The following is a 27,704-nucleotide window of genomic DNA, read 5'->3' as shown; positions in this document are numbered from 1 at the left end:
GACACCCTACAGGACCCATCTCCATTGACACCCTACAGGACCCATCTCCATTGACACCCTACAGGACCCATCTCCATTGACACCCTACAGGACCCATCTCCATTGACACCCTACAGGACCCATCTCCATTGACACCCTACAGGACCCATCTCCATTGACACCCTACAGGACCCATCTCCATTGACACCCTACAGGACCCATCTCCACTGACACCCCACCAGGACCCATCTCCTTTGACACCCAACCAGGACCCATCTCCATTGACACCCTACAGGACCCATCTCCATTGACACGCAACCAGGACCCATCTCCACTGACACCCAATCAAGACCCATCTCCACTGACACCCAATCAAGACCCATCTCCACTGACACCCAATCAGGACCCATCACTTCTCCATCCAATGGAGACCTGGCGTCAATGTGCCCAGTGGCTGGTGGCCGCGCGGGTGCTGCCGGGGGGGCACCGGGCCAGCAGCGCCGTGGGGCAGGTCTGGGACCTGGCCCAGGCCCTGAGGGATGGGGTCTTGCTCTGTCACCTCCTCAACGCCCTCCTGCCCCAGGCCGTGCCCCCCCGCGACATCTGCCCCCGGCCCCAGATGTCCCAGGTGAGACCAAAGGGGGGGAATTGCCCCTGGGGGGGGAGTTGTGGGGTATTTGGGGGGGGGGAATTGCACCAGGATGGGGTATGGGGTGGTGGTGACACTGGTGTGTATGAGGGTGATGGCAATGGGGTGATAGGGATGAGGAGATGGAGGATGATGGTGATGGTGATGGAGGTGATGCTGGAGTCAACGGGGATGATGATGATGGTGACAACGGGGGTGATGGTGGATGAAGATTACGATGATGATGGTGATGATGGTGGGTAGATAACATGAGGTAATGGTAGTGGTACCAGTGGATGTTGCTGTTGAAGGACAGGGGGTGATGATGATGGTGATGATGAGGGTGACGATGGGGATGATGGTGGATGAAGATGATGTTGATGATGGTGGGTAGAGAACATGGGGTAATGGTAGTGGTACCAGTGGATGTTGCTGTTGAAGGACAGGGGGTGATGATGATGGTGATGATGAGGGTGACAATGGGGATGATGGTGGATGAAGATGATGTTGATGATGGTGGGTAGAGAACATGGGGTAATGGTAGTGGTACCAGTGGATGTTGCTGTTGAAGGACAGGGGGTGATGATGATGGTGATGATGAGGGTGACAATGGGGATGATGGTGGATGAAGATGATGTTGATGATGGTGGGTAGAGAACATGGGGTAATGATAGTGGTACCAGTGGATGCTGCTGTTGACAGTGGAGGTGGTGATGACGATGATGGGGTGATGATGATGAGGTGATGATGGTGACAACGGGCTTGATGGTGATGATGATGGGTGGAGAACATGGGGATAATGGTGATGGAACCAGTGGCCAATGCTGTTGACAGTGGGGATGATGATGATGGTGAGCGGGATGATGATGGGTGATGATGAAGAAGGTGATGCTGGTGCCAATGGGGATGACGGTGACGGTGGCAATAAGGTTGATGGTGATGACTATGGAAGGAGAACATGGGGATGATGGGGATGATGATGATGATTGGGATGAGGAGATGGTGATGATGGTGGAGGTGATGCTGGTGCCGATGGTGCTGATGGGGATGATGATGATGATGGTGACCATGGAGTTGATGGCGATGATGACAAGGATGATGGTGGTGATGGTGGCAATGGGGGTGATGATGATGGAGGTGGTGATAATGATGATGGTGCTGATGGAGCTGATGGTGCTGATGGTGCCAATGAAGCTGATGGTGTAAATGGAGCCGATGGTGCTGATGGGGATGATGATGATGATGGTGCCAATTGAGCTGATGGCGCTGATGGAGCTGATGATGCTGATGGAGCTGATGGTGCTGATGGTGCTGATGGTGCTGATGGTCCTGATGGAGCTGATGGAGCTGATGGTGCTGATGGTGCTGGTGATGCTCATGGTGCTGATGGTGCTGATGGAGCTGATGGTGCCAATGAAGCTGATGGCGCTGATGGTGCTGATGATGCTGATGGTGCTGATGGTGCTGATGATGCTGATGATGCTGATGGTGCTGATGGTGCTGATGGAGCTGATGGTGCCAATGGTGCCGATGGTGCCGATGATGCCGATGGTGCTGATGGAGCTGATGGTGCTGACGGAGCTGATGATGCTGATGGTGCTGATGGAGCTGATGGTGCTGATGGTGCCAATGGGGGCAGCAATGGGGGTGCCACCGGGTGCTGATGGTGCCGGTGCCACCACAGTTCCTGTGCCTGAGGAACATCCGCACCTTCCTGACCGCCTGTGCCGACAAGTTTGGGCTCCCGAAGCACCGGCTCTTCGGCGCCTTCGACCTCTTCGATGTCCACGACTTTGGCAAGGTGGGACCCACACGTGTGGGGCAGAGCTGGGGTGGGGGGGGGGGGAGCTGGGGGTTGAGCTCCCCCTGGCCCCAATGGCCCTTCCATGTGCCCAGGTCATTGAGACCCTCTCGACGCTCTCCTGGACCCCCATCGCCCCAGAGCAAAGGCCTCACGTGAGTGGGGAAGAGCTGGGGTGGGCATTCCCAATGGATCCATCATCTGGGTCCTGATTCCTGATGGATCCAGGTCCTGGTTCCTGATGGATCCATCATCTGGGTCCAGGTTCCCAATGGATCCAGGTCTTGGTTCCTGATGGATCCATCATCTGGATCCCAGTTCCCAATGGATCCATCATCTGGGTCCTGGCTCCCGATGGATCCATCATCGGGGTCCCAGTTCCCAATGGATCCATCATCTGGGTCCCAGTTCCAAATGGATCCATCATTCGGATCCTGGTTCCTGATGGATCCAGGTCCTCGTTCCTGATGGATCCATCATCTGGGTCCCAGTTCCAAATGGATCCATCATTCAGATCCCGGTTCCTGATGGATCCAGGTCCTGGTTCCTGATGGATCCATCATTTGGATCCCGGTTCCTGATGGATCCACGTCCTGGTTCCCAATGGATCCATTATCTGGGTCCCAGTTCCCAATGTATCCATCATCTGGGTCCTGGTTCTTGATGGATCAGGGACCTGATTCCTGATGGAAAATCATAGGGGTCCCTGGTTCCTGATGGATCCATCCTCTGGGTTCTACTTCCTGATGGATCCATCATTCAGGTCCTGCTTCCCAATGGATTCATCATCCATATCTTTGTTCTCAATGGATCCATCATCCGGGTCTCTGGTTCCCAATGGATCCATCATCTGGGTCCTGCTTCCCGATGGATCCAAGTGCTGGTTCCTGATGGATCCATCATCTGGATCCTGCTTCCCAATGGATCCAAGTGCTGGTTCCCAATGGATCCATCATTCAGTTCCTGGTTCCCAATGGATCCATCATCTGGGTCCTGGTTCCTGATGGATCCAAGTGCTGGTTCCCAATGGATCCATCATTCAGTTCCTGGTTCCCAATGGATCCATCATTCAGTTCCTGGTTCCTGATGGATCCAAGTGCTGGTTCCCAATGGATCCATCATTCAGTTCCTGGTTCCCAATGGATCCATCATTCAGTTCCTGGTTCCTGATGGATCCAAGTGCTGGTTCCCAATGGATCCATCATCTGGATCCTGGGTCCTGATGGATCCATCACCCAGGATGTGTGTCCCCCCCCAGGCCCTTCCCCACTGGTGACTATGTTGGGGACGAGGACATCTACAGCGGCCTCTCCGACCTCATTGAGTGAGTGGGGGCAATGGGGTAATGGGGGCAATGGGGTAATGGGGGCAATGGGAGGCAATAGGGTAATGGGGGCAATGGGGGCAATGGGGGGCAATGGGGCAATGGGGGCAATGGGGTAATGGGGGCAATGGGGGGCAATGGGGGCAATGGGGTAATGGGGGCAATGGGGGGAATGGGGTAATGTGGGCAATGGGGGGCAGTGGGGACAATGGGAGGCAATAGGGTAATGGGGGCAATGGGGGCAATGGGGGCAATGGGGGGCAATGGGGTAATGGGGGCAATGGGGGCAATGGGGTAATTGAGGCAATGGGGGCAATGGGGGGCAATGGGGTAATGGGGGCAATGGGGGGCAATGGGGTAACGGGGCAATGGGAGGCAGTGGGGTAATGGGGGGCAATGGGGGGCAATGGGGGGGTGTTGGGGCATGAAAAATCATTTGAGGAGTGTCAAAGGGGGGGATTGGGAGGTACTTAGGGGATGCCAGGGAGTACTGGGGGCAATAGAGGGGGATTAGAGGGGTACCTATAAGGGGCGTAGTGGGATATTTAAGGGGTCCCAAGGGATCTTAAGTGGGTATTGGTGGGTATTTAAGGGGTGCATGGGGTATTAAAGGGGTATTGGGGGTATTTAAGGGGTACATGGGGTATTAGGGGGGTATTGGGGTATTTAAGGGGTACATGAGGTATTGGGTGGTATTGGGGGTATTTAAGGGGTACATGGGGTATTAGGGGGGTATTGGGGGTACTTAAGGGGTACATGGGGTATTATGGGTTATAAGGGGGTATTTATAGGGTACATGGGTTATTAGGGGTTATAAGGGGGTATTTATGGAGTACATGGGTATTAGGGGGGTACTGGGGGTATTTAAGGGGTACATGGGGTATTAGGGAGTATGGGGGGTATTTAAGGGGTACAAGGGGTATTGGGGGTATTTAAGGGGTACATGGGGTATTAGGGAGTATGGGGGGTATTTAAGGGGTACAAGGGGTATTGGGGGTATTGGGGGTATTTAAGGGGTACATGGGGTATTAGGGGGTATGGGGGGTATTTAAGGGGTACAAGGGGTATAGGGGGTATTGGGGGTATTTAAGGGGTACAAGGGGTATTGGGGGTATTTAAGGGGTACATGGGGTATTAGGGGGGTATTTGGGGTATTTAAGGGGTACATGAGGTATTAGGGGGGTATTGGGGGTATTTAAGGGGTACATGGGGTATTAGGGAGTATGGGGGGTATTTAAGGGGTACAAGGGGTATTGGGGGTATTTAAGGGGTACACGGGGTATTAGGGGGTATGGGGGGTATTTAAGGGGTACAAGGGGTATAGGGGGTATTGGGGGTATTTAAGGGGTACATGGGGTATTGGGGGTATTTAAGGGGTACATGGGGTATTAGGGGGTATTGGGGGTATTTAAGGGGTACAAGGGGTATTGGGGGTATTTAAGGGGTACATGGGGTATTAGGGGGTATTGGGGGTATTTAAGGGGTACATGAGGTATTAGGGGGGTATTGGGGGTATTTAAGGGGTACATGGGGTATTAGGGGGGTATTGGGGGTATTTAAGGGGTCCCTGAGGTATTAGGGGGTATTTAAGGGGCACATGGGGTATTGGGGGGTATTGGGGGTATTTAAGGGGTACATGGGGTATTGGGGGGTATTGGGGGTATTTAAGGGGTCCCTTGGGTATTAGGGGGGTATTGGGGGTATTTAAGGGGCACATGGGGTATTGGGGGGTATTGGGGGTATTTAAGGGGTACATGGGGTATTAGGGGGGTATTGGGGGTATTTAAGGGGTACATGGGGTATTAGGGGGGTATTGGGGGTATTTAAGGGGTACATGGGGTATTAGGGGGGTATTGGGGGTATTTAAGGGGTCACTGAGGTATTGGGGGGTATTTAAGGGGCACATGGGGTATTGGGGGGTATTGGGGGTATTTAAGGGGTACATGGGGTATTGGGGGGTATTGGGGGTATTTAAGGGGTGCCTGGGGTATTAGGGGGCATTGGGGGTATTTAAGGGGTACATGAGGTATTAGGGGGTATTGGGGGTATTTAAGGGGTACATGGGGTATTGGGGGGTATTGGGGGTATTTTAGGGGTCCCTGGGGTATTGGGGGGTATTGGGGATATTTAAGGGGTCCCTTGGGTATTAGGGGGGTATTGGGGGTATTTAAGGGGTACATGGGGTATTGGGGGGTATTGGGGGTATTTTAGGGGTCCCTGGGGTATTGGGGGGTATTGGGGATATTTAAGGGGTCCCTGGGGGTCTCGGCCCCCCTGCCCCCCCCAGCGACACGGCAGAGGAGGACGATGACCTCTACGACTGCGTGGAGGCCGAGGACGACGACGGCGACGACGTCTACGAGGACCTGATGCGAGTGGAGCCCCCCCCGGCCATGGTGGGGCCCAATGGGGAGATGGGAGGGGGGATCCCCCCCACATCATTGGGTTCAATGGGGGGTCCCCTGTGTGTGTGTGTGCAGAAGGTGGAGGTGGATCAGAGGCTCTGCTGCCTCCAGGAGCTGAGGCTGACGGAGGAGAGGTACACGGAGACACTGGAGAAGATCTGTCAGGTGGGATGTGGGGTGGGATGTGGGGTGTGGGGTGTGGGGTGTGGGGTGTGGGGTATGGGGTGTGGGGTGTGGGGTATGGGGTGTGGGGTATGGGGTATAGGGGTATGGGATATAGGGTATGGGGTATGGGGTATGGGGTATGGGGATATGGGGTATGGGGTGTGGGGTATGGGGTATGGGGGTATGGGGTATGGGATATGGGGGTATGGGGATATGGGGTATGGGGTGTGGGGTATGGGGTATGGGGTATGGGGATATGGGGTATGGGGTGTGGGGTATGGTGTATGGGGGTATGGGGTATGGAGGTATGGGGTGTGGGGTATGGGGTGTGGGGTATGGGGTATAGGGGTATGGGATATAGGGCATGGGGTATGGGGTATGGGGGTATGGGGATATGGGGTATGGGGTGTGGGATATGGGGTATAGGGGTATGGGATATAGAGTATGGGTTATGGCATATGGGGGATGGGTTATGGGGGTATGGGGGACATGGGGGATGTGATGGGACATTGGGAACGCTGGGGCCATGGGGATGTGTTGGGATATGGGGGGCATTGAGGACCCCAGGGACCCTGAAGGTTGGAGGGCAGGGAGCCTGGTCCCTGGGCATTGACCCCCAGTGCCCCCAGTGCTCCCAGTGCCCCCAGTGCTCCCAGTGCTCCCAGTGCTCCCAGTGCCCCCAGTGCTCCCAGTGACCCCAGTGCCCCCAGTGCTCCCAGTGCCCCCAGTGCTCCCAGTGCTCCCAGTGCTCCCAGTGCCCCCAGTGCTCCCAGTGCTCCCAGTGCCCCCAGTGCCCCCAGTGCTCCCAGTGCTCCCAGTGCTCCCAGTGCTCCCAGTGCTCCCAGTGACCCCAGTTCCCCCCCCCCCCCAGTACTTCCTGCGGCCGCTGCGGCACTTCCTGCAGCCCCAGGACCTGGAGAGCATCTTCATCAACATCGAGGTGAGCCCGTGACCCCCACTGAGCCCCACTGAGCCCCACTGAGCCCCCGTTGCCCCCCATGGAGCCCCATTGCCCCCATTCAGCCCCCAATGCACCCCATTCAGCCCCATTGCCCCCATTGAGCCCCCATTGCCCCCCATTGATTCCCCATTGCCCCGCATTGAGTCCCCATTGCCCCCATTCAGCCCCATTGCCCCCCATTGAGTCCCCATTGCCCCACGCTGAGCCCCATTGCACCCCATTGAGACCCCCTTGAGCCTCCATTGCCCCCATTGAGTCCCCATTGAGCCCCCATTGCCCCGTTGCCCCCCATTGAGTCCCCATTGCCCCCATTGAGCCCCATTGCACCCCATTGAGACCCCATTGAGCCCCCATTGCCCCCCATTGAGTCCCCATTGAGCCCCCATTGCCCCCCAGTGAGCCCCCGTTGTTCCATTGTCCCCATTGAACCCCATTGCCCCCCATTGAGCCTCATTGCTCCCCATTGAGCACCCATTCAGCCCCCATTGCCCCCCATTGCCTCCATTGCCCCCATTGCCCCATTGAGCCCCCACTGACCCCCATTGCCCCATTACCCCCATTGAGCCCCTGTTGCCCCCCATTGCCCCCCATTGAACCTCATTGCTCCCCATTGAGCACCCATTCAGCCCCCATTGTCCCCCATTGCCTCCATTGAGCCCCCATTGCCCCATTGCCCCCATTGAGCCCCCATTGCCCCCCGTTGCCCCCCCGTTGTGCCCACATTGTCCCATTGCTCCATTGAGCAACATTGCCCCCCATTGAACCCCATTGCTCCCCATTGAGCACCCATTCAGCCCCCATTTTCCCCCATTGCCCCCATTGACCCTCCATTGCCCCATTGCCCCCATTGACCCCCCATTGCCCCCCATTGCCCCCCGTTGTGCCCGCATTGCCCCATTGCTCCATTGAGCCCCATTGCCCCCCATTGAACCTCTTTGCTCCCCATTGAGCACCCATTCAGTCCCCATTGTCCCCCATTGCCCCCATTGAGCCCCCATTGCCCCATTACCCCCATTGAGCCCCCATTGCCCCCCATTGCCCCCCGTTGTGCCCGCATTGCCCCATTGCTCCATTGAGCCCCATTGCCCCCCATTGAACCCCATTGCTCCCCATTGAGCACCCATTCAGCCCCCATTTTCCCCCATTGCCCCCATTGACCCTCCATTGCCCCATTGCCCCCATTGACCCCCCATTGCCCCCCATTGCCCCCCGTTGTGCCCGCATTGCCCCATTGCTCCATTGAGCCCCATTGCCCCCCATTGAACCCCATTGCTCCCCATTGAGCACCCATTCAGCCCCCATTTTCCCCCATTGCCCCCATTGACCCCCCATTGCCCCATAACCCCCATTGCCCCCCATTGCCCCCCATTGCCCCCTGCCCCACAGGACCTGCTGCAGCTGCACCGGCTCTTCCTGGGGGAGCTGCGGGAGGCACTTGGGGGGCCCGGGGGGACCCGAGGGCTGCCCCCCCTCTTCCTGGCCTACAAGGAGAGGTGAGGGGCACTGGGGGGCAATGGGGGGTAATGGGGGGCAATGGGGGCAAGGGGGGCTCAATGGGGGCAATGGGGGTAATGGGGGCTCAATGGGGGTAATGGGGGTCAACGGGGCAATGAGGGAAATGGGGGCAATGGGGGTAATGGGGGCTCAATGGGGGCAATGGGGGCTCAATGGTGTAATGGGGACAATGGGGGCAATGGGGAACCCAGGGAGGTTCTGGGGGAACACTTTGAGTGCATTTGGGTGGGGGTTTGGGTCCATTTGGGTCAATTTGGGTTCATTTTGGGTTCAATTGGGTGGATTTTGGGTCCATTTGGGTCCACTTGGGTCCATTTGAATGGGCTTTGGGTCCATTTGGGTGGATTTTGGGTCCATTTGGGTCCATGTGGCTGGGGTTTGGGTCCATTTGGGTGGATTTGGGGTCCATTTGGGTCTGTTTGGGTGGATTTGGGGTCCCTTTGGGTCCGTTTGGGTGGATTTGGGGTCCATTTGGGTGGGTTTTGGGTCTATTTCAGTCCATTTTGGGTTCAATTGGGTGGATTTGGGGTCCATTTGGGTCCACGTGGGTGGGGTTTGTGTGCATTTGGGTCCATTTGAGTGGGGTTTGGGTCAATTTGGGTCCATTTTGGGTCCAATTGGGTGGATTTGGGGTCCATTTGGGTGGATTGGGGGTCCATTTGGGTGGATTTGGGGTCCATTTGGGTCCACTTAGGTGGGGTTTGGGTCCGTTTGGGTCCGTTTGGGTCCATTTTGGTCCATTTGGGTCCATTCGTCTGGGGTTTGGGTCCATTTTGGCCCATTTGGGTGGATTTTGGGTCCATTTGGATGGGGTTTGGGTGCATTTGAGTTCATTTGGGTGGATTTTGGGTCCATTTCAGTCCATTTGGGTTCAGTTTGGGTCCAGTTTGGGCCCATTTGGGTGGATTTTGGGTCCATTTTGGTCCATTTGGGTGGATTTTGGGTCCATTTTGTGTCCATTTGGGTGCATTATGGGTCTATTTTGGTCCATTTGGGTGGATTTGGGTCCATTTGAGTCTATTTGGGTGGATTTTGGGTCCATTTGGGTCCTTTTGGGTGGATTTTGGGTCCATTTTGGTCCATTTGGGTGGATTTTGGGTCCATTTTGTGTCCATTTGGGTGCATTATGGGTCCATTTTGGTCCGTTTGGGTGGATTTGGGTCCATTTGAGTCTATTTGGGTGGATTTTGGGTCCATTTTGTGTCCATTTGGGTGGATTTTGGGTCCATTTGAGTCCATTTGGGTGGATTTTGGGTCCATTTGGGTCCATTTTGGGTCCATTTTGGTGGATTTTGGGTCCATTTCAGTCCATTTGGGTAGATTTTGGGTCCTTTTGGGTCCATTTGGGTGGATTTTGGGTCCATTTGGGTGGGTTTTGGCTCCATTTGGGTCCATTTGGGTAGATTTTGGGTCCATTTGGGTGGATTTTGGGTCCATTTGGGTCCATTTTGTGTCCATTCTGGTGGATTTTGGGTCCATTTTGGGTCCATTTGGGTGCATTTTGGGTCCATTTGGGTGGATTTTGGGGTCCATTTCAGTCCATTTTGGGTCCATTTGGGTGGGTTTTGGCTCCATTTGGGTCCATTTGTGTGGATTTTTGGTCCATTTCAGTCCATTTTGTGTCCATTTGGGTCCGTTTGGGTGGGTTTTGGCTCCATTTGGGTCCATTTGGGTGGATTTTGGGTCCGTTTGGGTGGGTTTTGGCTCCATTTGGGTCCATTTGGGCGCCGTTGGCCTCTCGCCCCCCAGGTTCCTGCTCTACGGCCGCTACTGCAGCCAAGTGGAAGCGGCCGCGCGGCGCCTGGAGCATCTCTCCTCCAGCACCGACCTGCACATGAAGCTGCAGGTGGGGAAGGGGACCCCATAGAGACCCATAGGGGCCATAGAGACCCATGGAGACCGTAGAGACCATTGAGACCATAGACACTATAGATACCATAGACACCCATAGACATCCATAGGCACCCATAGACACCCATAGACACCACAGACACCATAGACATCCATAGACACCCATAGACACCCATATGCACCCATAGACACCCATAGACATCCATAGACACCATTGAGACCATAGACACCATTGATACCATAGACATCCATAGACACCCATAGACACCCATGGACACCCATAGACACCACAGACACCATAGATACCATAGACATCCATAGACACCCATATGCACCCATAGACATCCATAGACATCTGTAGACACCCATAGACACCCATAGACACCCATAGACATCCATAGACACCATTGAGACCATAGACACCATTGATACCATAGACATTCATAGACACCCATAGACACCCATGGACACCCATAGACACCACAGACACCATAGATACCATAGACACCCATAGACACCCACAGACACCCACAGACATCCATAGGCACCCATAGACACTCATAGACACCCATAGGCACCCATAGACATCCATTGACACCCATAGACATCCATAGGCACCCATAGACACCCATAGACACCATAGACACTCATAGACACCCATAGATAGACACCCACAGACACCCATAGACACCCATAGACACCCATAGACACCCATAGACATCCATTGACACCCATAGACATCCATAGGCACCCATAGACACCCATAGACACCATAGACACCATAGAACCCATAGACACCATAGACACTCCTAGACACCCATAGACAGACACCCACAGACACCCATAGACACCCATAGGCACCCATAGACACCCATAGAAATCCATAGGCACCCATAGACACCCATAGACACCCACAGACAGACACCCACAGACACCCATAGACATCCATAGACACCCATAGACCCATAGAACCCTTCCAGCACCTCCCATGTCCTCCCATCCCTCATGTCCCCCATGTCCCCATAGAACCCTCCAGCGCCCCTGTGACCCCAGCCCCCCCAGACTCCCCAATCCCTATACCCCCCATTACCCCCCATAACCCCCCATGTCCCCTGTGACCCCCATGTCCCTGTGCCCCCCAGGAATGCTCCCAACGAGCCAACAATGGGCACTTCTCCCTCCGGGACCTGCTGATGGTGCCGATGCAGCGGGTGCTCAAGTACCACCTCCTGCTGCAGGTGTGCCCATGGGGGCAATGGGGCAATCAGGACAAGGGGGGTAATGGGGGTACTGGGGGCAATGGGGGTAATGGGGTTAATGGGGGCAACTGGGGCAATGGGGGAAATGGGGGTAATGGGGACAGTGGGGGTAATGGGGCAATGGGGGTAATGGGGGCAATGGGGGTAATGGGGTAATGGGGGTAATGGGGTTAATGGGGGAAATGGGGGAAATGGATGTAATGGGGGCAATGGGGACAGTGGGGTAATGGGGCAATGGGGACAGTGGGGTTAATGGGTTAATGGGGGCAACTGGGGCAATGGGGGAAATGGGGGTAATGGGGACAGTGGGGGTAATGGGGCAATGGGGGTAATGGGGGCAATGGGGGTAATGGGGTAATGGGGGTAATGGGGTTAATGGGGGAAATGGGGGAAATGGATGTAATGGGGGCAATGGGGACAGTGGGGTAATGGGGCAATGGGGACAGTGGGGTTAATGGGGTAATGGGGCAATGGGGTTAATGGGCAATGGGGTTAATGGGGTAATGGGGCAATGGGGGCAATGGGGTTAATGGGATAATGGGGGCAATGGGGTTAATGGGGTAATGGGGCAATGGGGGTAATGGGGTAATGGGGCAATGGGGGCAATGGGCTTAATGGGATAATGGGGGCAATGGGGTTAATGGGGTAATGGGGCAATGGGGTTAATGGGGTAATGGGGCAATGGGGGCAATGGGCTTAATGGGATAATGGGGGCAATGGGGTTAATGGGGTAATGGGGGCAATGGGGTTAATGGGGTAATGGGGCAATGGGGGCAATGGGGTAATGGGGGTAAAGGGGACAAAGGGGTTAATGGGGTAACGGGGGCAATGGGGTTAATGGGGTAATGGGGGCAATGGGGTAATGGGGCAATGGGGGCAATGGCGTTAATGGGGTAATGGGGTAATGGGGGTCATGGGGCAATGGGGGCAATGGGGGTAATGGGGGCAATGGAGGCAATGGGGCCAATGGAGCAATGGGGGTCACCAAGGCTCCATGGAGCACCCTTGGGTCCATCCCTTTGGGGTATCCATGGGTCCCTTGGGGAGGGGGGGACCCTGGTCCCCACCGAGGGGTTTCCCTGGTATCCCTTTGGGACTGCTTTGGGATGGGGGGGGGGGCCTATTCCTGCCCCCTCATCCCGGCCCCATAGGAGCTGGTGAAGTTGACCCCAGACCCAGCTGAGAAGGAGAGGCTGAAGGTGGCCCTGGATGCAATGAGAGTGGGTCCGGGGGGGGGTCTTTGGGGGGGTCCTTTGGGGTCCTATGGGGCTCTTGGAGTGGCTGGGGGGGTCTTGAGGAGGTTTGGGAGGGTCCTATGGGGTGTTTGGAGGGGTCCTGATTGGGTCCTGGGGGTGCCAATGGGTCCTTTGGGGGCGTCCTGAGGGGGTCTTGGGGGTCTCAATGGGTCCTTTGGGGGGGTCCTGGGGGGGGTCTTGGGGGTCCCAATGCGTCCTTTGAGGGGGGTCCTGAGGGGGTCTTGGGGATCCCAATGGGTCCTTTGGAGGGGTCCTGAGGGGGTCTTGGGGGTCTCAATGGGTCCTTTGGGGGGTGTCCTGAGGGGGTCTTGGGGGTCCCAATGGGTCCTTTGGGGGGGTCCTGAGGGGGTCTTGGGGGTCCCAATGGGTCCTTTGAGGGGGGGTCCTGAGGGGGTCTTGGGGGGGTCCCAATGGGTCCTTTGAGGGGGGGTCCTGAGGGGGTCTTGGGGGGCTCCCATTGGGTCCTTTGGGAGGGTCCTGAGGGGGTCTTGGGGGTCCCAATGGGTCCTTTGGGGGGGTCCTGAGGGGGTCTTGGGGGTCCCAATGGGTCCTCTGGGGGGGTCCTGAGGGGGTCTTGGGGGTCCCAATGGGTCCTTTGGGGGGGTCCTGAGGGTGGCTTGGGGGTCCCAATGGGTCCTCTGGGGGGGTCCTGAGGGGGTCTTGGGGGTCCCAATGGGTCCTTTGGGGGGGGGTCCTGAGGGGGTCTTGGGGGTCCCAATGGGTCCTTTGGGGGGGGGTCCTGAGGGGGTCTTGGGGGACCCAATGGGTCCTTTGTGGGGGTCCAGATGGGGTCTTGGGGGTCCCAATGGGTCCTTTGGGAGGGTCCTGATGGGGTCTTGGGGTGCTCCCATTGGGTTTTGGGGTATGAAGGAGGAGGCTGGGATAAATGGGGGGGGCGTATTGGAGGCTTCCTATGGGGGGCATTGGGGCACTTGGGGGTCTTGGGGGTACTTGTGGGTCCGGGGGGGGGGGGTGTCCCTGACGCTGCCCCCCAGGACCTGGCGCAATGCGTGAACGAGGTGAAACGGGACAACGAGACCCTGAAGCAGCTCACGAGCGTCCAGCTTTGCCTCCATAACATGGTGGGGACCCCCCCCCAGAGCCCACCCCCCAACCCCAACACCCCATGGGGCCCCACACGCACCCCATAGCATCCCCTATGCCCCCCGTCCCCCACCTCCAGCCGCAGTCCCTGGCACAGTTTGGGCGCCTCAAGATCGATGGAGAACTGAAGGTGTCCAGCACGGAGCGGAGATCCAGGGTGGACAGGTAGGGGGTGAGGGACAGCAAGGGGGCACCACGTACCCCATATTCCATACCCCATATCCCATATCCCATCATACCCCATACCCCATATCTCATACCCCACACCCCATATCCCAAACCCTATATCCCATATCCCATACCCCATATCCCAAACCCCATATCCCATATCCCAAATCCCATATCCCATACCCCATATCCCAAACCCCATATCCCATATCCCACACCCCATATCCCAAACCCCATATCCCATATCCCAAATCCCATATCCCATACCCCATATCCCAAACCCCATATCCCATATCCCACACCCCATATCCCAAACCCCATATCCCATATCCCAAATCCCATATCCCATACCCCATATCCCAAACCCTATATCCCATATCCCATACCCCATATCCCAAACCCCATATCCCATATCCCAAATCCCATATCCCATACCCCATATCCCAAACCCTATATCCCATATCCCATACCCCATATCCCAAACCCCATATCCCATATCCCAAATCCCATATCCCATACCCCATATCCCAAACCCTATATCCCATATCCCATACCCCATATCCCAAACCCCCCCACCCCATATCCCATATCGCAAATCCCATATCCCATACCCCATATCCCAAACCCTATATCCCATATCCCATACCCCATATCCCAAACCCCCCCACCCCATATCCCATATCCCATATCCCACACCCCATACCCCATACCCCATGCCCCACACCCCACACCCTACATCCCATATCCCACACCCCACACCCCACACCCCATACCCCATATCCCATACCCCATGCCCCATACCTCATATCCCCTACCCCATACCCCATACCCCATATCCCATACCCCACACCCCACACCCCATATCCCAGGTACGGATTCCTCCTGGACAAGGCTCTCATCATCTGCAAGCGCCGGGGTGACTCCTATGAGGCCAAGGACGTGGTGGACCTGCAAAGCCACCAAGTGCGGGATGGGGGCATCAGCACCCGCGACAGCAAGAAGGTACCTGGATCCCAGTGGATCCCAGTGTCCATGTCCATGGTGGCCCCGAGCATCCAGGTCTGGTGGATCCCAGTATCCATGTCCATGGAGATCCTGAGCATCCAGGTCTGGTGGATCCCAGTATCCATGTCCATGGAGATCCTGAGCATCCAGGTCTGGTGGATCCCAGTGTCCATGTCCATGGTGGCCCCGAGCATCCAGGTCTGGTGGATCCCAGTGTCCATGTCCATGGAGATCCTGAGCATCCAGGTCTGGTGAATCCCAGTATCCATGTCCATGGAGATCCCGAGCATCCAGGTCTGGTGGATCCCAGTGTCCATGTCCATGGAGATCCTGAGCATCCAGGTCTGGTGGATCCCAGTATCCATGTCCATGGAGATCCTGAGCATCCAGGTCTGGTGGATCCCAGTATCCACGTCCATGGTGGGCTCCAGCATCCATATACCAAGTGTCCATGTCCATCGTGGACACACAGAATCCAATGGATATGGTCTCCATTGATGTCCCCATTGACGTCCCCATTGATGTCCTCAGTGATGTCCCCATTGATGCCCCAGTGATGTCCTACTGATGCTCCAGTGATGTCCCCAGTGATGTTCCCATTGATGCCCCATTGATGCCACATAGATGCCCCAGTGATGTCCCCAGTGATGCCCCAGTGATGCCCCCATTGATGTCCCCAGTGATGTCCCCATTGATGTTCCCATTGATGCCCCAGAGATGCCCCCATTGATGTCCCCATTGATATCTCCATTAATGTCCCCATTGACGTCCCCATTGACGTCCCCATTGATGCCCCAGTGATGTCCCCAGTGATGTCCTCATTGATGCCCCAGTGATGTCCCAAATTATATCCCAGTAACATCCCCATAGATGCCCCAGTGATGTCCCATTGATGTCCCCAGCGATGTCCCAGTGATGTCCCCATTGATGTCCCAGTGATGTCCCCATAGATGCCCCAGTGATGTCCCATTGATGTCCCCAGTGATGTCCCAGTGATGCCCCCAATGATGCCCCAGTGATGTCCCCATTGATGCCCCATTGATGCCCCCATTGATGCCCCAGTGTCAGGGTGCTGCTGACCCCATTGTCCCCACAGTGGACCCACACGTTCCTGCTCATCGAGGCTGGAGGTCTCCAGGGCTACGAGCTCTTCTTCAAGACCCATGAGCTGAAGAAGAAGTGGCTGGAGCAGTTCGAGATGGCCCTGTAGGTGCACCCAAGGGTGGTGGTGGGGGAATGTCACCCATTGGGGTCCAAGTGGTCCTTGAGGGTCAATGGTGTGTGTCGTCCCCCCCCACATTGTCCTACCAGGTCCAACATCTTCCCTGAGCACGCGCTGGCGGATGGACATGAATTCCAGATGTTCTCCTTCGAGGACACCACGTCCTGCAGGGCCTGCCAGATGTTGCTGAGGTGGGAGCCCAAAGCCACGTCACCCATCCCATAATGGCCCTGACCCATCCCATGATGCCCTGCACCCATCCCATAATATCCCCAACCCATCCCATGATAGCCCACACCCATCCCATGATGTCCCTCACCCATCCCATGATGTCCCTTACCCATCCATGGCATTCAGCATCCATCCCATGATAGGTGCAAGGTGGGTCCATGGGTGGGTGCAAGGGTGGTCCATGGGTGGGTGCATGGTGGGTCCATGATCGATGGGTGCAAGGTGGGTCCATGATCGATGGGTGCAAGGTGGGTCCATGGATGGGTGCAAGGTGGGTCCATGGGTGGGTGCCAGTTGGGTCCATGGGTGGGTGCAAGGTGGGTCCGTGGGTGGGTGCAACGGGGCTCCATGGATGGGTGGAAAGTGGGTCCATGGGTGGGTGCAAGGTGGGTTCATGGGTGGGTGCAAGGGGGCTCCATGGATGGGTGCAAGGTGGGTCCATGGATGGGTGCAAGGTGGGTCCATGGGTGAGTGCAAGGTGGGTCCACGGATGGGTGCAAGGTGAGTCCATGGATGGGTGCAAGGGGGCTCCAGGGGTGGGTGCAAGGAGGCTCCATGGGTGGGTGCAAGGGGGTTCCATGGATGGGTGCAAGGAGGTTCCATGGATGGGTGCAAGGAGGCTCCATGGGTGGGTGCAAGGTGTGTCCGTGGATGGGTGCAGGTTGGGTCCATGGGTGGGTGCAAGGTGGGCCCATGGGTGGGTGCAAGGTGGGTCCATGGGTGGATGCAAGGAGGTTCCATGGGTGGGTGCAAGGTGGGTCCATGGGTGGGTGCAAGGAGGCTCCATGGGTGGGTGTAAGGGGGCTCCATGGATGGGTGCAAGGGGGCTCCATGGGCAGGTGTAAGCGGGTTCCATGGATGGGTGCAAGGTGGGTCCATGGGCAGGTGCCAGTTGGGTCCATGGATGGGTGCAAGGTGGGTCCATGGGCAGGTGCCAGTTGGGTCCATGGATGGGTGCAAGGTGTGTCCATGGATGGGTGCAGGTTGGGTCCGTGGATGGGTGCAAGGTGGGTCCATGGGTGGGTGCAAGGCAGATCCGTGGGTGGGTGCAAGGTATGTCCATGATGGATGGGTGCAAGGTGGGTCCATGGGTGGGTGCATGGTGGGTCCATGATGGATGGGTGCAAGGTGGGTCCATGGGTGGGTGCATGGTGGGTCCATGATCGATGGGTGCAAGGTGGGTCCATGGGTGCGTGCAAGGTGGGTCCATGGATGGGTGCAAGATGGGTCCATGGGTAGGTGCCAGTTGGGTCCATGGGTGGGTGCAAGGTGGGTCCGTGGGTGGGTGCAAGGTGGGTCCGTGGGTGGGTGCAAGGGGGCTCCATGGATGGGTGGAAGGTGGGTCCGTGGATGGGTGCAAGGTGGGTTCATGGGTGGGTGCAAGGTATGTCCATGATGGATGGGTGCAAGGGGGCTCCATGGGTGGGTGCAAGGTATGTCCATGATGGATGGGTGCAAGGTGGGTCCATGGGTGGGTGCATGGTGAGTCCATGGATGGGTGCAAGGTGGGTCCATGATGGATGGGTGCAAGATGGGTCCATGGGTGGGTGCAAAGGGGCTCCGTGGATGGGTGCAAGGAGGCTCCATGGGTGGGTGCAAGGGGGCTCCATGGGTCCATCCCCATGGCCCCCATGCCGCTGTCCCCAGGGGCACGTTCTACCAGGGCTATCGCTGCAGCCGCTGCCGGGCCCCCGCGCACAAGGAATGTCTGGGGCGGGTTGGGACCTGCGGTAGGGCCAGCACCGGTGAGAGCCAGGAATGGGGTGGGAAACGAGGGGATTGGGGGGGGATATCATGGGATGGGGTGGGATTGTCATGGGATGGGGTGGGATCATCATGGGATGGGGTGGGATTGTCATGGGATGGGGTGGGATCATCATGGGATGGGGTGGGATCATCATGGGATGGGTGAGGGACATCATGGGATGGGATGGGATGGGATTATCATGGGATCGGGTGGGATCATCATGGGATGGGGGAGGGACATCATGGGATGGGGTGGGATCATCATGGGATCGGGTGGGATCATCATGGGATGGGGTGGGATTGTCATGGGATGGGGTGGGATTGTCATGGGATGGGGTGGGATCATCATGGGATGGGTTGGGATCATCATGGGATGGGGTGGGATCATCATGGGATGGGTTGGGATCATCATGGGATCGGGTGGGATCATCATGGGATGGGGGAGGGACATCATGGGATGGGTTGGGATCATCATGGGATGGGTGAGGGACATCATGGGATGGGGTGGGATCATCATGGGATGGGGTGGGATCATCATGGGAAGGGGTGGGATCATCATGGGATGGCTGTGGGATCACCATGGGATGGGTTGGAATCATCATGGGATGGGTTGGAATCATCATGGGATGGCTGTGGGATATCATGGGATGGGTTGGGATCACCATGCGATGGGTTGGGATCACCATGGGATGGGTGTGGGATCATCATGGGATGGGTGTGGGATCATCACGGGATGGGTTGGGATCATCATGGGATGGGTGTGGGATCATCATGGGATGGGTGTGGGATCATCATGGGATGGGTTGGGATCATCATGGGATGGGTTGGGATCATCATGGGATGGGTGTGGGATCATCATGGGATGGGTTGGAATCATCATGGGATGGCTGTGGGATATCATGGGATGGGTGTGGGATCATCATGGGATGGGTTGGGATCACCATGCAATGGGTTGGGATCACCATGGGATGGGTGTGGGATCATCATGGGATGGGTGTGGGATCATCATGGGATGGGTTGGGATCATCATGGGATGGCCATGGAATGTCATGGGTGGAGAACAGGGCACTGTGGGATTGAAGCTGCCCCCCATGGACGTGGATGGGGATAGAGGTGCCCTGGCTGGGGCAATCATGGACCCCCCCATCCATGACGCCCCCCAGCATTTCTTATGGGGATGCCCCCCCCCCAGATGACTCCTTCCCTCTTCCCCCCACAGATTCCAACTCCGGCCCCAGGAAGGTACCAGGACAATGAGTCTGGATGGGCTCAGATTCCCCACATTGGGAATGGGGAGACCCTGGGGGGGGGGGGATCTGTGTCCATCCCCCCCCCCCCCCAGGGGCTCATTGGGGTCTCCTTGATCCCCAGAACAAGCCCCAGCGGCCAGGCCCTGAGAAGGAGAGAGGAGGACTTGGTGAGGCCATGGAGGTTGGGGGGCAGAGGGGGAGGTTGTGGGGCAGAGGGGGGGGGTAGAGTGGGGGGGTCCGTGCCCCACATGTCCCATTTCACCCCCCACATTGGGTGCTCTCCTCCAGGGTTGCCCAAGATGGAAGCCCATCAGCCCTATAGCGGGGTCCCCCCACCGCCAGGCGCTATGGGGCCGGGCCTGCGCCTCAGCCCTGGGGACGTCCTGGAGGTCACCGTGGCCGAGGCGGAGCAGCCCTGGTGGCAGGTGGGGATGGAGCCCCATGGATGTGGGGGGCAGGATCTGATCTGTGGGGCAGAGCGCTATGGCCACGATGGGTGGATCTCCTCTATGGGGCAGAGCGCTATGGCCACGATGGGTGGATCTCCTCTATGGGGCAGAGCGCTATGGCCACGATGGGTGGATCTCCTCTATGGGGCAGAACACTGTGGCCACGATGGATGGATCTCCTCTATGGGGCACAGCACTGTGGCCACGATGGATGGATCTCCTCTATGGGGCACAGCACTGTGGCCACGATGGATGGATCTCCTCTATGGGGCACAGCACTGTGGCCACGATGGGTGGATCTCCTCTATGGGGCACAGCACTGTGGCCACGATGGATGGATCTCCTCTATGGGGCCCCTCCATCCTCTATGGGGCAGAGGAACCCCTTTGGCCCCACGGCTCCTTCCTCCATAGGGCCGGAACATGGTCACCGGTGACCTGGGCTGGTTCCCCTGTGCTGCTGTGAAACCCTTCATCTGCGTGAGTTGGGGGTCCCAGCACCCACTGGGGTCTTTGGGGGGCTCTATGGGGCGGGGGGAGGGTCTCTATGGGGCATGGGGAGGGCTCATCCCCTCCTTGGTCCCCAATTCTACTCCTCCCCCCCCAGGTGCCGCTGCCGGATCTCTCCATCTACCCCTGGTTGGTGTTGGGGACCCCCCCCCATTCGCTATGGGGTGCCCCAAAGGGTCACCCCAGACCCATTGCTGGGGTCCATTCCCCCCATTGCCCCAGGGCACCCCCCACATCCCTTTTGGGGTCACGCCAAAGCCTTTCCCTCTTCTTGGGGGCTCTTCAAATCCTTTCCTGAGGTCTCTCAAATCCCTCCTTGGGTCCCCCATTCCCATTGGGATCACCCCAAATCCCTCCTCAGGGTCCCCATTCCCATTGGGATCACCCCAAATCCCTCCTTGGGTCCCCCATTCCCATTGGGATCACCCCAAATCCCTCCTTGGGTCCCCCATTCCCATTGGGATCACCCCAAATCCCTCCTTGGGTCCTCCATTCCCATTGGGATCACCCCAAATCCCTCCTCAGGGTCCCCATTCCCATTGGGATCACCCCAAATCCTTCCTCAGGGTCCCACATTCCCATTAGGATCACCCCAAATCCCTCCTTGGGTCCCCCATTCCCATGGGGATCACCCCAAATCCCTTCTCAGGGTCCCCATTCCCATTGGGATCACCCCAAATCCTTCCTCAGGGTCCCACATTCCCATTAGGATCACCCCAAATCCCTCATTGGGTCCCCCATTCCCATTGGGATCACCCCAAATCCCTCCTCAGGGTGACCTCAGGACCCCCTTTGGAGCCCCTCATCCCTCACCCCATAGCAATGAGGCACCCCAAATCCTCCTCTTGCTGATGTCCCACCACGTCCTTCCCCCCCATTGTATCCCACCCCATTGCCCATCCCTGCTATTATCCCAATGGAATGGTCCCAGATGGGGTAGGAGGGATGTTGGGGGTCGGGGGGGGGGGGCTCAGGATGCATCCATGGGTCCCACCCCAGGTACGCCGGCCCCATGGAGCGGGCGGAAGCGGAGCAGCTCCTTGCATCCCGCTCCGACGGCTCCTTCCTGGTGCGGCAGCGGGTGAAGGATGCGGCCGAGTTCGCCATCAGCATCAAGTAGGGAGCTTGGGGGGCATCGTTGGGGTGGATGGAGGTGGGGGGGGGAACGGGGACACACAATGGGGTGGGGGGAACCCCTTTTGGGCTCATCCCATCGCACCCCATGGGCAGGTACCATGGGGAGGTGAAGCACATCAAGGTGATGACGGCGGACGGGCTCTACCGCGTCACCGAGAAGAAGGCGTTCAAGGGGCTGGTGGTGAGAGTTGGGATTCCCCCCCCCCCCCCCCCAACCATGGTGACCCCCACGTTGGGTTGGGGGTCTGGGGTGCTCACGTTGGACCATGCTGCCCATAGGAGCTGGTGGGGTTCTACCAGCGCAGCTCGCTCAAGGATGGCTTCAAGGCGTTGGACACGGCGTTGGTGGTGCCCTTCAAGGAGCCCGAGAGTAGGGATGGAGCCCGGGCAGAGGGTAGGATGTGGGGAGCAGGTGGGGATGGAGGTGGTGAGGATGGAGGGGGGGGAATAGGGAGGATGGAATGGAGGAGGTGGGATGGAGGTGGGATGGAGGTGGTGGGATGGAGGTGGGATGGAGGTGGGATGGAGGTGGGATGGAGGTGGTGGGATGGAGGTGGGGTGGAGGTGGTTGGATGGAGGTGGGATGGAGGTGGGATAGAGGTGGGATGGAGGTGGGATGGAGGTGGGATGGAGGTGGTGGGATGGAGGTGGGATGGTGGTGGTGGGATGGAGGTGGGGTGGAGGTGGGATGGAGGTGGTGGGATGGAGGTGGGGTGGAGGTGGTTGGATGGAGGTGGGATGCAGGTGGGATGGAGGTGGGATGGAGGTGGTGGGATGGAGGTGGGATGGAGGTGGTGGGATGGAGGTGGGGTGGAGGTGGGATGGAGGTGGTGGGATGGAGGTGGGGTGGAGGTGGTTGGATGGAGGTGGGATGGAGGTGGTGGGATGGTGATGGGATGGAGGTGGGATGGAGGTGGGATGGAGGTGGTGGGATGGAGGTGGGATGGAGGTGGGATGGAGGTGGTGGGATGGAGGTGGGATGGAGGTGGGATGGAGGTGGTGGGATGGAGGTGGGATGGAGGTGGGATGGAGGTGGTGGGATGGAGGTGGGGTGGAGGTGGGATGGAGGTGGGGTGGAGGTGGTTGGATGGAGGTGGGATGGAGGTGGTGGGATGGTGATGGGATGGAGGTGGGATGGAGGTGGGATGGAGGTGGTGGGATGGAGGTGGGATGGAGGTGGTGGGATGGAGGTGGTGGGATGGAGGTGGGTATGATGGGAATAGAGTTGAAGTGGATGCAGTGGTGATGGGATAGACATTGTGGGTCGTTGGTGATGGCCAAGAACTGGTCTGAGGGATCCATGATGAGATGATTCCAGTAGGGACCAACAGCCAAGAGGGACAAGTTGGGACCAGGCCAAGAGGGACAAGTTGGTTTCTGGGGACACGTCAATGGAGGTGGCGAAGGTCTGGGTTGGGGGACAGCCAATGGGGCAGCCAAGGGGGCACAGATGGAGAGGACTTGGACATGGAGGGGATGAGCTGGGGGGACTCATCCATATCCATGTCCATGTCTGTATCCATATGTCCATATCCATGTCCATGTCCATATCCACGTGTCCATACCCACGTCCATGTCCATATCCACGTGTCCATATCCCTGTCCATGTCCGCATCCATGTGTCCATATCCATGTCCATGTCCATATCCACGTGTCCATATCCCTGTCCATGTCCGCATCCATGTGTCCATATCCATGTCCATGTCCATATCCATGTGTCCATATCCATGTCCATGTCCATATCCATGTGTCCATATCCATGTCCATGTCCATATCCATGTGTCCATGTCTGTGTCTACGTCCATATCCATGTGTCCATATCCATGTCCATGTCCGTATCCATGTGTCCATATCCATGTCCATGTCCATATCCATGTGTCCATGTCTGTGTCCATGTGTCCATATCCCTGTCCATGTCTGCATCCATGTGTCCATATCCATGTCCATGTCCATATCCATGTGTCCATATCCATGTCCATGTCCATATCCATGTGTCCATACCCACATCCATGTCCATATCCATGTGTCCATACCCATGTCCATGTCCGTATCCATGTGTCCATGTCCACGTCCATGTCCATATCCATGTGTCCATATCCATGTCCATGTCCATATCCATGTGTCCATGTCTGTGTCCATGTCCATATCCATGTGTCCATATCCATGTCCATGTCCATATCCATGTGTCCATGTCTGTGTCTATGTCCATATCCATGTGTCCATATCCATGTCCATGTCCATATCCATGTGTCCATACCCATGTCCATGTCCGTATCCATGTGTCCATGTCTGTGTCCATGACCGTATCCATGTGTCCATATCCACATCCATGTCCATATCCATGTGTCCATATCCATGTCCATGACCGTATCCATGTGTCCATGTCTGTGTCCATGACCGTATCCATGTGTCCATACCCATGTCCATGTCCATATCCATGTCCATACCCACGTCCATGTCCGTATCCATGTGTCCATGTCCACGTCCATGTCCGTATCCATGTGTCCATGTCTGTGTCCATGTGTCCATATCCCTGTCCATGTCGGTATCCATGTGTCCATGTCTGTGTCCATGTCCATCTCCAGGGGCCGTGCGCAGCTTTGGCTCAGCCAAGGCTCGCTACGACTTCAGCGCCCGGGACCGGACGGAGCTGACGCTGCGGGAGGGGGACATCGTGCGGGTGCTGAGCAAGAAGGGGCACCCAGGGTGGTGGAAAGGGGAGGTCTACGGACGGGTACGGCCCCGGCCCCACCGCTGCCCCACAGTGGCCATCAGCATCCTCCAACCTCCATCAGCACCCTCCAACCTCTATCTGCATCCTCCCACCTCCATCCACATTCCCCAACCTCTTCCCACCTTCTCCCAACCTCTTCCCACCTCCTCCCAACCTCTTCCCACCTTCTCCCAACCTCTTCCCACCTTCTCCCAACTTCATCCCGCCTTCTCCCAACCTCTTCCCACCTTCTGCCAACCTCTTCCCACCTTCTCCCAGCCTCTTCCCACCTTCTCCCAACCTCTTCCCACCTCCTCCCAACCTCTTCCCACCTTCTCCCAACCTCTTCCCACCTTCTCCCAACTTCATCCCGCCTTCTCCCAACCTCTTCCCACCTTCTCCCAACCTCTTCCCACCTCCTCCCAACCTCTTCCCACCTTCTCCCAACCTCTTCCCACCTTCTCCCAACTTCATCCCGCCTTCTCCCAACCTCTTCCCACCTTCTGCCAACCTCTTCCCACCTTCTCCCAGCCTCTTCCCACCTTCTCCCAACCTCTTCCCACCTCCTCCCAACCTCTTCCCACCTTCTCCCAACCTCTTCCCACCTTCTCCCAACTTCATCCCGCCTTCTCCCAACCTCTTCCCACCTTCTCCCAACCTCTTCCCACCTTCTCCCAACTTCATCCCGCCTTCTCCCAACCTCTTCCCACCTTCTGCCAACCTCTTCCCACCTTCTCCCAGCCTCTTCCCACCTTCTCCCAACCTCTTCCCACCTCCTCCCAACCTCTTCCCACCTTCTCCCAACCTCTTCCCACCTTCTCCCAACTTCATCCCGCCTTCTCCCAACCTCTTCCCACCTTCTGCCAACCTCTTCCCACCTTCTCCCAACAGCTTCGCACCTTCTCCCAACATCTTCCCACCTTCTCCCAACAGCTTTGCACCTTCTCCCAACATCTTCCCAACCGCTTCCCTCCTCTTTCCACCTTCTGACAACCTCTTCCCACCTTCTCCCAACCTCTTCCCAACCTCTTCCCACCTCTTCCCAACCCTTTCCCACCTTTTCCCAACCTCCTCCCACCTTCTGACAACCTCTTCCCACCTTCTCCCAGCCTCTTCCCACCTCTTCCCAACCTCTTCCCACCTTTTCTCAACCTCTTCCCACCTCCTCCCAACCTCTTTCCACCTTCTCCCAACCTCTTCCCACCTTCTCCCAACCTCTTCCCCCCTTCTCCCAACCTCTTCCCACCTCCTCCCAACCTCATCCCACCTCCTCCCAACCTCTTCCCACCTTCTCCAGCCTCTTCCCACCTTCTCCCAACCTTTTCCCACCTTCCCAACATCTTCCCACCTTCTCCCAACCTCTTCCCACCTTCTCCCAACCTCTTCCCACCTCTTCCCAACCTCCTCCCAACCCTTTCCCACCTCTTCCCGACCTCTTCCCACCTTCTCCAACCTCTTCCCACCTTCTCCCAACCTCTTCCCACCTTCTGACAAACACTTCCCACCTTTTCCCAACCTGTTCCCACCTTCTCCAACCTCTTCCCCCCTTCTCCCAAACTCTTCCCACCTCCTCCCAACCTCTTCCCCCCTTCTCCCAACCTCTTCCCACCTCCTCCCAACCCTTTTCCCAACATCTCCCTCTTTCCCAGGTCGGATGGTTCCCAGCCAACTACGTGGAAGAGGATTACTCGGAATACTGCTGACCATGTATGGATCCTCACCCATCACACCCCACCTCCTATGGCCCCACCACTGTCCCCATGTTAACTTATGCCTCCTCCTGCCCTGGAGGGACAATAAACAGGGATCAGATCCCATGGGAAGAGGCCGGGATGAGGCCATGGGATTGGGATCGATCTTTCCTGGAAGGGACCCAATGCCCGGGCAGGCGCCGAGGTCAAGGCTGGAGCGGTTGGAGCCGCTGGGAATAAGCTTGGGAATGAGGCCATGGAAGGGGGGAAAGGCTCCAGAAAGGGACATGGATGTGGGGGCCCATCCCTGCGGCTCCATGCAATGAACTGCCCCGGTCTCAGCACACAACAGGGGGGATTGGGGTCTTGAGACCCAAAAAGGGGGGGTTGAGACCCAAAAATGGGGGCTTTGTGACCCAAAATAAGGGGTTGAGACCAAAAAAAGGGCAGTTTGAGACCCAAAAAAGGGGGGTTGAGACCCAAAAGGGGGTTTGAGACCCCAAAAAGGGGATTTGAGACCCAAAATGGGCATCTTGAGCTCCTAAAAGGGGTGTTTTAGACCCAGGAAAGGGGTTGAGACCCAGAATAGGGGGTTGAGACCGAAAAATGAGGTTGAAAACCCAAAAAGGGGAGGTTGAGACCCAAAAATGGGGGGGGGGGGGTAGACCCAGATTGTGGTTTGACACCCCAAATTTGGTGTTCAGACCCCAAAATGGGGGTTTTAGACCCAAAAAAGGGGAGTTTGAGACCCAAAAATTGGAATTGAGAACCAAAAGGGGGTGTTGAGTCCCAAAAATGGGGTTTTGAGACCCAGAAGAGGGGCTTTTAGCCCCCGAAATCGGGATTGAGACCCAAAAAGGCGAGTTTGAGACCCAAAATGGAGGGTTGAGACCCAAAAATGAGGGGTTGAGACCCCAAAAAGAAGGAGTTTAGCCCCCAGAAGGGGGTCTGAGTCCCCCAAAAGGGGTTCTGCATTCTCCTATGAGCAGTTGCACCCCAAAAGGACCCATATCCAATGGTTTTCCAGCACATCCCACCCATTTCCTGCCTCTTTCTGGCAGACTCATTCCACTTCCCAGTGCCTTCCAGTCCCGCCCCAGTGCTGAGCAGGGGGCAGCCCCATTTCCCTGCTGAAAAAGCATCTTTTGGTTAAATGACCATTTTTAGGGCCTCGTCCAGTTCAAACCAGCCCAAAGTGGCCTAAAACTGGTTCCGTTTTCAGCCGTGGGGCTTTGTTTGGATCCGTTTTCCAGGGAATTGCTCAAATTCCCTCATTTTCAGGGTTAATGTTCAACCCGGGCAGGGAATTCCATTGCCAGGAATGAACCCATCCTG

At 57.1% G+C, this 27,704-nt stretch overlaps 1 protein-coding gene across 1 annotated transcript; it reads left to right on the top strand.

The window, feature by feature from the left end:
- The first annotated feature begins 391 nt into the window (after positions 1-391).
- LOC133263501 (proto-oncogene vav-like) lies at positions 392-26,511 on the top strand. The gene is given in 28 exon segments (XM_061443286.1): positions 392-607; positions 2,292-2,408; positions 2,504-2,545; positions 2,547-2,563; positions 3,667-3,732; positions 6,020-6,128; positions 6,213-6,302; positions 7,174-7,242; positions 8,650-8,756; positions 10,528-10,624; positions 11,772-11,867; positions 13,040-13,108; positions 14,140-14,226; positions 14,328-14,413; positions 15,286-15,418; positions 16,518-16,627; positions 16,733-16,834; positions 18,522-18,619; positions 19,840-19,862; positions 19,992-20,037; positions 20,159-20,295; positions 20,733-20,798; positions 20,926-20,957; positions 21,828-21,944; positions 22,059-22,146; positions 22,245-22,359; positions 24,551-24,699; positions 26,328-26,511. Coding segments are annotated over 28 exon segments (2,526 nt in total). The 5' UTR covers positions 392-403; the 3' UTR covers positions 26,382-26,511.
- Positions 26,512-27,704: the final 1,193 nt, after the last annotated feature.

Source organism: Pezoporus flaviventris, unplaced genomic scaffold, assembly GCF_033815535.1.
Source record: "Pezoporus flaviventris isolate CSIRO_AGI_PZ_B2104156 unplaced genomic scaffold, CSIRO_AGI_Pfla_v1 ptg000327l, whole genome shotgun sequence".
NCBI lineage: Eukaryota > Metazoa > Chordata > Aves > Psittaciformes > Psittacidae > Pezoporus > Pezoporus flaviventris.
The sequence above is the reverse complement of the archived record's forward strand: the minus strand, read 5'-3'. Positions and strand labels throughout refer to the sequence as shown.